The following is a 12,465-nucleotide window of genomic DNA, read 5'->3' as shown; positions in this document are numbered from 1 at the left end:
TCCTTCGGTGCACTCAGACCTGCCTGCAGTCAAACAGGGAGTCTGGGACAGAGCAGGGAGCTGCACCTGGCTCCTAGGCTAGTCCTCAAGCCACTGTGCCATCCTTCTTCTTCTTCTAGTCATGTACACCTTGAACCTGCAAGAGTAACCCAGGTATTTCACACGTCTGCCCTTGTGTTCCAGGTTTGCAGCTGGAGAAGCCAAGCAAAGTTGCACGGAGGATGACAAGGAAGAGTTGCAATTGAAAGACATCAGGGATGGATTCAGCTCTACCTTTGAAAAAATTGTGGAGTCCGACCTTATGAAGGGCACGTACTACAGCAGCCTGGACTCCCTGGACGTGCTCTCCCTCACAGATGAGACAGACAGCTGTGTCAGTTTTGAGGCTCCGCTCACTCCGCTGATTCAGCAAAGGGTCAAGGAAAGCCCTGAACTTTTAGAACAGAAACTGGTTGCCCAGCAGAAAGGAGCCCTGCAACACATGGCGGCGGAGAAGCAAGAGCAGGCAGCCGCAAAGCCAGCGGAGGAGGATTTGGGGAGCCCTCTGAGGCACTCAATTACCAGCAGCAGGTCGGAAAATGTGCTCAGCCGGTTATCCTTGAAAAATATCCCTAATGGATTCCACGTCGATGGAGCTGAGGAAGATGCCTTGAAGCTTATTAACTCCATCAGGTAAGGCAGACTGTGAGTTCTGAGGCCGGGAGTGTCATTTTGTTCTGTGTTTGTACAGCGCCTCGCACAGTGGGTGGCCCATAGACCTAACTGGAGCTCCTGGACACTACAGATTATTATTAGTATGCCAGCATTCTCCTTTGTGCTTCCCTGTGTACATGCCACAATGAACAATCAGTATTCATCAGGAGGTGACACCTGTCCTCATTATCTCTTTTATAGTAGGACCCCAGCCCAGGATAAGGCTAGGCATATACAGACTATTTTCCATATGACCACAGAGCCCTTGGCGAGCATGAAGGATGCTGCAATCCAAAGGGGAAAGTCACTTACAAGAGGAATAGCCATAACACAAGGAAATGGGGTCAGTCTGAATTATAGATGCTGATGCTGTGTAACGCGGCCGACATAGGAAACTAAGTCCCGCAAGTGTAGGGAGCTACATTATTCTTCCATTCACCAGGGGGCAGGGTGGAGGAATCACACCCTGGCGCATGGTTCGGTGCGCTTCTGACCTTTCACCTTTGGAGACAGAGTGTAAAATGTGCCTATTCAGCTGCCGGACGTCCATTGTCTCCAGTGGGAATCCGGCCTGCAGAGCAGCTGCAGAATGGGAGCCTCCAGTATAGGCCTGCAGCTCGTATTGAAGTCAGTGTGACTGTGCACACGTACCATTGGGCAGGATTTGGCCCTTCAGCCAAATCACGATGTCTTCACTCCGTATTGAGTCAGTCCTTACGCAAGTAAACTTGTCACTGACTTCATGAGGTTTGCCCATGTAATGACTGAGCATCCACTGCATAGGGACATGGTTTGCCCTTACGCTGGCATTCCCTGGTTGGCCAAGGAGCACAAGTCCATGGGAGACATAGCTCACCACTGTGTTACCCAGATTCTGTGGCCTCTAAGTGCCAGTCTGACCCCTGGCATACATTATGGCTCCATGGGGTCATTAAGGCACCCACAGATTATTCAGATGCCCTGAAGCAACCAGGATGGGAGCGTCATAGGAGCCACTATGGTGGCTCTGTGCCACCCTGGATTCCCTTAGAAAGGGGAGCCGCAAGTGGCCAGATCTGCCAGCTTCAGGGCTGCTTTGCACTGCCAGCATGGTCAAAAGCAGTTGTAGCACTCCTCGAAATCGGGGCCTTGGACTTTAAAGCTTCTCAGACTTCCAGTCCAGCTTAATTAGGCAAATGAATACAGGTAACACCTCCCCCCCGCCCCATCTGAGCTGCTGTGTTTCATCAGTGCCTTATCATAGAATCATAGAATATCAGGGTTGGAAGGGACCTCAGGAGGTCATCTAGTCCAACCCCCTGCTCAAAGCAGGACCTAATCCCAACTAAATCATCCCAGCCAGGGCTTTGTCAAGCCTGACCTTAAAAACCTCTAAGGAAGGAGATTCCACCACCTCTCTAGGTAACCCATTCCAGTGCTTCACCACCCTCCTAGTGAAAAAGTTTTTCCTAATATCCAACCTAAACCTCCCCCACTGCAACTTGAGACCATTAGTCCTTGTTCTGTCATCTGCTACCACTGAGAACAGTCTAGATCCATCCTCTTTGGAACCCCTTTTCAGGTAGTTGAAAGCAGCTATCAAATCCCCCCTCATTCTTCTCTTCTGCAGACTAAACAATCCCAGTTCCCTCAGCCTCTCCTCATAAGTCATGTGCTCCAGCCCCCTAATCATTTTTGTTGCCCTCCGCTGGACTCTTTCCAATTTTTCCACATCCTTCTTGTAGTGTGGGGCCCAAAACTGGACACAGTACTCCAGATGAGGCCTCACCAATGTCGAATAGAGGGGAATGATCACGTCCCTCGATCTGCTGGCAATGCCCTTATACAGCCCAAAATGCCGTTAGCCTTCTTGGCAACAAGGGCACACTGTTGACTCATATCCAGCTTCTCGTCCACTGTAACCCCTAGGTCCTTTTCTGCAGAACTGCTGCCTAGCCACTCTGTCCCTAGTCTGTAACAGTGAATGGGATTCTTCCGTCCTAAGTGCAGGACTCTGCACTTGTCCTTGTTGAACCTCATCAGGTTTCTTTTGGCCCAATCCTCTAATTTGTCTAGGTCCCTCTGTATCCTATCCCTACCGTCCAGCGTATCTACCAGTCCTCCCAGTTTAGTGTCATCTGCAAACTTGCTGAGAGTGCAGTCCACGCCATCCTCCAGATCATTAATGAAGATATTGAACAAAACCGGCCCCAAGACCGACCCTTGGGGCACTCTGCTTGAAAGCGGCTGCCAACTAGACATGGAGCTGTTGATTACTACCCGTTGAGCCCGACAATCTAGCCAGCTTTCTATCCACCTTATAGTCCATTCATCCAGCCCATATTCTTTAACTTGCTGGCAAGAATACTGTGGGAGACCGTATCAAAAGTTTTGCTAAAGTCAAGGAATAACACATCCACTGCTTTCCCCTCATCCACAGAGCCAGTTATCTCCTCATAGAAGGCAATTAGGTTAGTCAGGCATGACTTGCCCTTGGTGAATCCATGCTGACTGTTCCTGATCACTTTCCTCTCCTCTAAGTGCTTCAGAATTGATTCCTTGAGGACGTGCTCCATGATTTTTCCATGGGTCAAATTTATGCTTGGGTTCAGCTCTTCTTCCATTTGTGCTTCCTAAATATGGCTGCTTTGGGGGCTCAGTCCTGCCAAGGGCTGAGCACAGCCTGGATCAGGACTTTCTGCACTTGCCTCCTCTTGTATGGACTCATTTACTAAGGGGCATTTGTTCGGCTTGTTTGACACCTGCTTTGCCAGCTCTCCTCTTTGTCTGCCAATTGTGTTCCTATTATGGATTTTGGGGGTGATTTTATTATTGCAAAGGGCTATGGGCCATGGGATCAGCCATCTATCCACTCAACACCCATTTATTTGCGTGGCTTATACAACCTCTGTCTTTGACTGCAGGCACATACACAATTAGTACTTAGAACACATTGTAAGTTGGCACACGTAATGCCAACTAAAAGGCTAAAACATTCTCCCCCCCACTGAACTTAACCCCACCCTACTACCCCCCGCTACAGATAGCCTGACTTTGCAGCACACCCTAGTGGCCAGTGAGACTGGACTTAGAGCGAGAATGGAATAATACTGGGTCACGAGTGAAAAGGAGTCTGAAGGTGTCCTCCCAGCCCCCATCTGTGTGCATTACAAACCTGCCAAATACTGGGCATGGTTCAGCCCCAAACAATCCTGCTGGGCACGATCACGGTGCATTGACCGACCTTTATGGGGCCGGGACTGGAGCGGGAGTCTAGAGACTGGCAGAGCTGGGAGAGGCGAGGGAAGCAGGACAAGAGTTTCAGATCAGTATTGAAATGTATGGGGGTGAGCAAGTCTCTCTAATGTGGTTTGAGGTGCCCATTACCCACTTGAGCACCCTGGCCTTACCCTTAGTCTATTGTCTTCTGCTGCCCTGGTGCCCTAGAGGGAGAGGTGGAGTCATTACAGTTTATAGCCCATTCTCCCTTTCCATTGCTGGGGCCAGCTCAGCACTATCAGCCCCTCACTTTCCTGAGTCCTAACTTCAGATGCAGTTAAAAAGAAGTTGCTTCCAGAACAAGGGCTGATCTGTGCAAGCAGATTCACCAGGACAACCGAGCCAATGAATGGCATTTGAAAAGCAGCAGAGATTAGCAAGCTAGGTTCAGACTGACGCGCTGAGCGAGTTGTGTCCGGATCAAAGCAGATCTCTTGGTGCCATTAAGAAAGTGAATGAAAAAGCAGCAGTGATGAAAATATCCCCAGAAGAGCAAACACCCACCCTGCCGTGTAAGCACTTCAGGTTAGAGCTGAACCCCCGCGTGAGCAGAGAGGCAGAAAATACAAGACAAGACTCTCTGGCAAAGCCCTTCACCGTCAGCAAGTGATGCACACGCTGCACAAAACTTCCTTCACGACACAATAAGGCAACATAGGGTAGTTGTTTTTGGCTGGCTCAAAGGGAAATCTGGAGCAGGTTTGGATGTGCCATAAAATACGTTCAGTTAATTACAAGGTTCCCAGTGAAACAGGCTTTACCAACTCTGTGTAAATAGGCTGGCCCTGAGGGTGGATTGGGGAAAACTAAGAGAAGGCCACAGAGTCCACATTTCTATGGGTCCACTGACCCTGCCATTGGGGGCAAGTGGTGTAGAATGATATGGCCACTGCTGAGGGTGTATTAGCCACTGACTGGGGAAGAGGATGGTGCTGAGATCTAGTCTGCACCTTGACCCTGGTTCGACAGGTGAAACTCATCTCCCAACCTTCTCCCCACACAACCCCTTCTGCCACACAAAGCCCAGGACCTAGGGCTTTATGCAGATGAATTGCATTTCACCCTCAGCAAAAAAAATTGGACTTGAAGGTAATTCATCTCCAGTATTTGGTTTTGGAATGTTCAGGTTAAGGGAGTATTTGTACTGAGACTCGAATACAGGGCCCAGACATACAGAGATTATTCCCCAGCAGACCACATCCACCAGCCTATTACAGCTGGATTACTTCTGGGGATAAACTGCATAGTCGGTTACTTGACACTACTTTGGTTCATTATGAAATACATTCAAAAGCCAAATAACTAATGTCAGTCAGGTTTATTGCTCTAAGACAATAACAATATAGTACAGGAGAAAGGTTCAATACGGATACCAGTCTCTGGGAAGCCATCTTGTGCTGTGATGTTACATTCACCTTACACAGAAGGTGTGCTCCCAAAGTTACACATTTCAGATGGTAGTATTTATAGGATGAGTTTACAAATTACACATCTATTTATGTGTCACTGAAATCCAACCCATCAGTTTGTCCCAGTTCCTTAACTTGTTTTCTGTTCCTTCCTTATCTTTGTTTCGGATAGCAGCACTGCAGGTACTGGTCCGTGAAGGTTCTTACCTAGCTTGTGCTAAGACATACATTCATTCTATCTTGATTTTGACAAGATTTGTATCTGTGTATGCCAAATCTTACTTCAGTGAATGCAAGGAATTATGGGATTTTTAGCATAAGGAGCAGGGTTATATAAAAAGCATAGGCCAATTTAGGCTATACAGCTACTATGTATGTTTAATGCTATTTGTGCTTAATTCATACTAATATATGTATGGTGCAGATAATACATATTGGTAATGTGAGATAAATAGATAGATAGATAGCTATGCTAGCCAGGCATATATTAATCACCTCCTTCCCAGCTCTTACAGTGGTAAGGGTCTTATGAGTACATAAATAAAGGAAGAGAGCAGGGGCAGCTCAGGACCATCAGCATGGGACTGTTGATTAAAGCACCTCCCACGGTGAGGCTTATCATATATGGTGCACAGTCGGTGGGGATTCATGAATGCAGGCGGCATGAACAATTGCTGTTGTCACAGTCTACAATAGGGAAGAGATTTCTGATAGTAGATGGCTCTAATCTAGCAGAAAAATGCATAATGAGATCCAGTGATTAGAAAGAGAAGACAGACAAATTCAGACCAGAAATAAGGGTTAATTTTTTCATGTAATTAACCATTGGAACAATTTACCTAGTGATGGGTTGGATTCTCTGTCTTTAAATCAATATTGGATATCTTTCTAAAAAGATCCACTATAGCTCAAAGAGATGTCATGGTGGAGAAATTACTGGGTGAATTTTTTTGGCCGAGTGTTATGCAGGTGGTCAGATTAGAATCATAGAGTATCAGGGTTAGAAGGGACCTCAGGAGGTCATCTAGTCCAACCTCCTGCTCAAAGCAGGACCAATCCCCAGACAGATTTTTTGCCCCAAATGGCCCCCTCAAGGATTGAATTTACAACTCTGGCTTTAGCAGGCCAATGCTCAAACCACTGAGCTATCCCTTCCCCCAGTGGCCAGATGTTCACAGCTTAAAATCTATGTATCTATGAATCATTTCAAAGTGGAGAGAGTGATGGATGAGTCAAGCGTTTGGAGAATGAGGTATGCACCTTCATCTCTAGCCTACTGACTTAAATGCAGTCCAAGCCATTAGTGAATTGTTACTCTGACTGCTGTTATGTGTCTTAGTAGAGCTGTCTGGGAATTTTTTGACTAACTATATTTAATCAAAAAATGCCAATACATCAAGGCCAACATTTCCCATGGGAACTTGGATGAATATTTTGTTTAGAAAAAAATTGAAAATAAATGTTTGGAAAAATCTCGAAATGTTCCATTTTGACATTTTCAAAAGAAAACATTTCATTTTTTTCAGTTTGAAATTATTTTCATTTAGAAATTTGTTATTCTATATTAAAAAATAAAGGTCAACATCAAAACAAAATGTTTTGAATTTATGTTTTGATTGCCCTAAAATGAATTTTTTTCCTCTTTTTTTGGATTTTCAGTTCATAAAAAATGTCAGGTTTTTGTTTGTTTGTTTTGTTTTATTTGATTTTTTTGTCCCAATACCAGACAAGAAAAAATTTTAAAATCTCAAAAAATGTCAAGGGGTGGGAAATCTGTTTTCCAAACAATTCTGTGCCTTAATGCGAAATGAGCTGATGGGTCTCAGTCCAGTTCCCAGTGGACAGATATCCACATCTCGCAACCCACTGCCTCAATTAGCACCAACCGGCCCCTTACTGACCCTCTCAGCGACGAGGCCAAGGGGGGTAGAGGCTGAACTCCCTTCTCACATGCTGAAGCACACTGGTGGGCAGTGTTGGGTAAACTTGCACTGACTATTGCTCATGCTGGACCTGTTCTCTGGACTGGAGACTTCAGTCCCCAGGGCTGTCAATCCAGCACCTTTCACCCAGTACTGAATTCACTTTGGAGAGATGCCCAAAGTATTTCTCCAAACAGGAGATGAATGAAGGTGAAGGGAATGGTGGCTGGGTGGTTGCATATGATATCTTAACCATTTCACCCAACCCAAGGCTAAACACTGATTAAGCTGCTTAGAAAACACCTGACTTGCATGAAGTACGGCAGCTAGCCTGAAGCTTGAATGACATGGAATAGACCAGGGGTAGGCAACCTATGGCACGAGTCCCGAAGGCGGCACGCGAGCTGATTTTCAGTGGCACTCACACTGCCCAGGTCCTGGCCACCGGTCCGGGGGCTCTGCATTTTAATTTAATTTTAAATGAAGCTTCTTAAACATTTTATAAACCTTATTTACCTATCTATCTCATAGAGCTGGAAGGGACCCTGAAAAGTCATCGAGTTCAGCCCCCTACCTTCACTAGCAGGACTAAGTACTGATTTTTGCCCCAGATCCCTAAGTGGCTCCCTCAAGGATTGAACTCACAATCCTGGGTTTAGCAGGCCAATGCTCAAAACGCTGAGCTATCCCTCCCCCGTATTACTTTACATACAACAATAGTTTTGTTATATGTTATAGACTTATAGAAAGAGACCTTCTAAAAACATTAAAATGTATTACTGGCATGCGAAACCTTAAATTAGAGTGAATAAATGAAGACTCGGCACACCACTCCTGAAAGGTTGCTGACCCCGGGAATAGACCAATGGAGCTATGGGGTTCATTGGCTGGTTGGTCCCCAGATGGGGAGCTCAGAGGTTGTCCAACTTTCCAAATGCTGAGACTGATAAAGGAAACATCATACCCAGGTCTGATCAAACAGCCTTTGGATTTCTGACAAACAGCTTGCAGCCCGTTGAGATGAGGTGCTCGTGTTTTTCTAAAAACACGTTAATGTCAGAGTGGTTTGGGATTTGGTATAAGGCTTGTATTGTCCAAAGCTCTGGGGTTTCCAGAAAATACCACGTTTGTTTCTTTAATTGTTTTCTGTTCACCATGCAGTGATGCCAGCTTAAAAGACACTCTTTCCGACTCGGACTCTGACATGGGCAGCACCGAACAGCTTGACCATGGCAGCACGGACACATTAGCAAATGGCTGCAAGGCAGATAGTGATGCTGCCAAGAGACTGGCCAAGCGCCTCTATCACCTTGAAGGATTCAAGCGCTGTGATGTGGCACGCCAGCTTGGGAAAAAGTAAGTGGCTCTTTACATCATGGCTAGGTCACAAGGCAAGTGTTAGAGGATCTGGATCTGGGGAGAAGTCTACTGCTATACATCTGATTTGCAATGCTGAGCTCAAAGCTGGCATGAAAATGGCCCTACCATATGGGACAAAAGTGAACACTGGCTTCACTGGGGAGAATGGAACAGGACAAAAGCAGAAGTGACTTTTCAAGTGAAAGATCTGCTGTTCTAGGGAACTCTTGGGCTTGCTTCAGAGTCAGGTTCAATTAAGAGCATTGGGATCTTCCTGGATAATAACTGTGTGAAATTGACATGAGCCCAACCCACACACCTAGCGCTGTGTGAAATTGACATGAGCCCAACCCACACACCTAGAACCAAACACTCCTGAACTTTGGGGATGTTCAGAGGGTGGACCAGGATCATGATCTGAATTTCACAGATGATCACAGATGAACAAGTTCTTGCTCTGACTTTATAATAGGTCCAAACAAGACCCCTGAAACTAACACCCCCAGAGTCTAAGGGGTTTGAGATCCAGATCTGGACTTTTTGATTAGGACCCATTTCTGACATAACATATACTGAAATCTGATGTAAGCCACCACTCCGGGGACTTTGCTTAGAAGAGGTGGTTATTGGGGAGAACCCCAATAAAACTCTTATCACTGTTTTTTATTGAATGCCTCCACTGGGCTCAGTCATGTACAAAGCAGGGACTCAGTTGTCTCTCAAAGAAAATGAACAGCAGGTGTCACTGCTAATGCTACAAAGGGATAACCTCTCCTATCACTGCACAGTTCTACACCATGTCAGTTTCGATCTCCCTGGGTGATTCCAGTAAGGGTTAGTTCTCAGGATGTTTCCTCTTGTTGTTCTTTCAAGCCTGGCTGATGTTCCCTTTCCTTCTTCTGTATATTTGTGAGGTTTGTGCCTGTTACCGGTAAGCCTGGATTGTCCAATGGGGGTTGCATACAAGGGGAAGAGGAGCAGAGGTGAAAGTAAGCTGGTACCCCGCAGCAGGTCCGGCTTTAGCAAGAGCGGGGCCCAATTCCTGGGGGCGGGGCTTGCGGCAAGCCCCGCCCCCAGGAATCGGGCTGCGCTCCAGCCGTAGCTCCAGCCAGGGTCGCGGGGCTTGGGGTCGGCCCGGGGCCGGCGCGCTCAGCCGGAACCGGGGCCGGTGCCCCGGGGCCCGAGCTGGGCCAGAGCTGCTGGGGCCAGGGCCAGAGCCACTTGGCCGGGCCGGGGCCGGAGCCACTTGGCCGGGCCGGGGCCGGAGCCACTTGGCTGGGCCGGGGCCGGAGGGAGCCGCTCGGCCAGGGCCGGACTGGGCCGCGCCGTGCCTCCCCAGAGTCCTCCTCCTCGCGTCCCCCTCCGCCCCAGCTTACCTGCTGGTGCCCGCCTGCCCCTGCTTGTTTTCAGACTTCCTTGAACATCTGATTCGCGGGAAGCAGGGGAGGGGGAGGAGCAGGGGGCGGAGCGTTCAGGGGAGGGGAGGAGGGGGAAGTGAGCTGGGGGAGAAGTGTGGACAGCTGCGGGGCCCTTTTAGGCGTGGGGCCCGATTCAGCCGAATCGGCCTAAAGCCGGCCCTGCCCCCCAGTACGGCGTACCGGCAAGAGCCAGTGTGCTGTACTGGACCGGCTTCCTCAGGTGGCAATTTAAAGGGCCTGGGGCTCCCAGCAGCGGCTGGAGCCCCAGGCCCTTTAAATTGCTGCCAGAGCCCCGCTGCCAGAGCCCCCGGGTAGCAGAGGTGGCCGGGGACCCCCGGGGCTCTGGCGGTGATTTAAAGGGTCCGGGGCTCCGCTGCGGTAGTGGTGGCTGGAAGCCCCAAGCCTTTTAAATCACCCCGGAGCCCCGCCACTGCTACCCCAGGGCTCCGGCAGCAAGGCTCAGGAGCGATTTAAAGGGTCCGGGGCTCCGCTGAAGTAGCGGTGGCCGGAGCCCCGGGCCCTTTAAATGGTCCCTGAGCCCCAGGGCTCCCAGCCACCTCTGCAGTTGGTTGCGGGCTCCCAGCCACCACTACCGCAACTGGAGCATGGGGCCCTTTAAATCAAGATTTAAAGGCCCCGCCCCTTCCAGTTGAGGCCCCGCCCTTCCAGTTGAGGCCCCGCCCCCTGCTCAGGACTCCAGCGTACTAGTAAATCCTTTAAGTTACTTTCACCCCTAAAGGGGAGGATCCTAGCCCTGTGAGTAAGCGCCCCACATTGTCCTTTCCATCTGACATCTGACCCCAGTTTAGGGGCAGCTTATATTAAAAGTGCCACAGTCACTCACAGGCTCCACTACAATTAGAGTATTAGGCCTGCAGCCCTAACGTTTACAACTCCTGCTGAAACGAACAGGAGCACTGGACAGAGAAGGATCAGACCAGCTCGTAGCATCTAGTACCTGCAGCCCCTCTTCTGCCAGTCAAAGGGCAAGAACAAACACCAATGAAGCATAGGCTGCCCCATCGCAGGTGACAATCAGGGGACCTATAGGATGGCATTTCGGACACTGATTCAGAATGCTGCTTGCATTACCTGCCATGAAATAAGAATACTGAGGCCCCAGCAGAGAGTGTGTTCACAAAGCCACTCAGACAATAACGAGCATACACAGAGATGACAACTACTCTACTGCACCGTGAGCCATCAGCTGCCCTGTAGTGGGCTGGAGAGCCCCCATGGCCACACCCTTCAAACCTGGACTGGATGTGGCAATGTGACCTTCTCCCCTGGCATGTAAGTAGTTTTACTGCACTTCGTTACTTACTCTTAAGAGGGAATCTCTTTGAATTCACAGTAGAGGGGCAAAGTTGAGCTTGGAGAATAACCCAATTGGTTATGTCGAATATTGTGGCTCGAGAATGGATCTTAAAACAGTGCAGTATGTATCCACTGTGACGGGTTGGATCACAGAAACCCCCTTGGGAGCTGCCACCCGATGTGCCAAGACTACCCCTGCTTCTGTTTTCCCTGCCAGCTCAGGACTCCAGCACCCTGTCTTGCTGAGTCAGACACTCCTGTCTGACTCCAACACAGACCAAGGGTCTGAATCACTTGTCCCAAAACTGCAAGTTTACCCAAAAACAGCTCACAGGAGTGTGCTTGTCTTTAGCACTCAGATGCCCAACTCCCAATGGGGTCTAAACACAGATAAATTCGTTTTACCCTGCATAAAGCTTATGCAGGGCAAACTCATAAATTGTTCGCCCTCTATAACACAGATAGAGAGATATGCACAGTTGTTTGCTCCCCCAGGTATTAATACATACTCTGAGTAAATTACTAAATAAAAAGTGATTTTATTAAATACGGACAGTAGGATTTAAGTGGTTCAAAGTAGTAACAGACAGAACAAAGTAAGTCACAAGCAAAATAAAATAAAATGCGCAAATCTATGCCTAATCAAACTAAATACAGATAATCTCACCCTCAGAGATGCTTCAGTAAGTTTTTCTCAGACTGGACACCTTCCAGGCCTGGGCACAATTCTTTCCCCTGGTACAGCTCTTGTTCCAGCTTAGGTGTTATCTAGGGGATTCTCCATGATGGCTCCTCTCCCTCTCTCTTCTGTTCCACCCCTTTATATATCTTTTGCATAAGGCGGGAACCCTTTGTCCCTCTGGGTTCCCACCCCCCCTCACTGGAAAAGCACCAGGTTAAAGATGGATTCCAGTTCAGGTGACATGATCACATGTCACTGCAAGACTTCATTACTCACTTGCCAGCACACACATATACAGGGAGACTCACAGGTAAATACAGCCATCTGCAGACAATGGGAGTCATCAAGATTCCAAACCATCCTTAATGGCCCACACTTTACATAATTACAATAGGCCCTCAGAGTTA

The 12,465-nt window shown here is 48.3% G+C and overlaps 1 protein-coding gene across 1 annotated transcript in view; it reads left to right on the top strand.

Annotated features, from left to right (window-relative positions):
- The window catches only part of PSD2 (pleckstrin and Sec7 domain containing 2), a 106,711-nt gene that overhangs the window by 29,887 nt on the left and 64,359 nt on the right, over positions 1-12,465 (top strand). The window contains exons 2-3 of the mRNA XM_026660858.1: positions 184-672; positions 8,444-8,638. Of these exons, the coding sequence (XP_026516643.1) occupies positions 184-672; positions 8,444-8,638 (684 nt within the window). The remainder of the gene's footprint in view (positions 1-183; positions 673-8,443; positions 8,639-12,465) is intronic.

Source organism: Terrapene carolina, unplaced genomic scaffold, assembly GCF_002925995.2.
Source record: "Terrapene carolina triunguis isolate 2854851 unplaced genomic scaffold, T_m_triunguis-2.0 Scaffold838, whole genome shotgun sequence".
In the NCBI taxonomy this organism is placed as follows: Eukaryota; Metazoa; Chordata; order Testudines; family Emydidae; genus Terrapene; species Terrapene triunguis.
The sequence above is the reverse complement of the archived record's forward strand: the minus strand, read 5'-3'. Positions and strand labels throughout refer to the sequence as shown.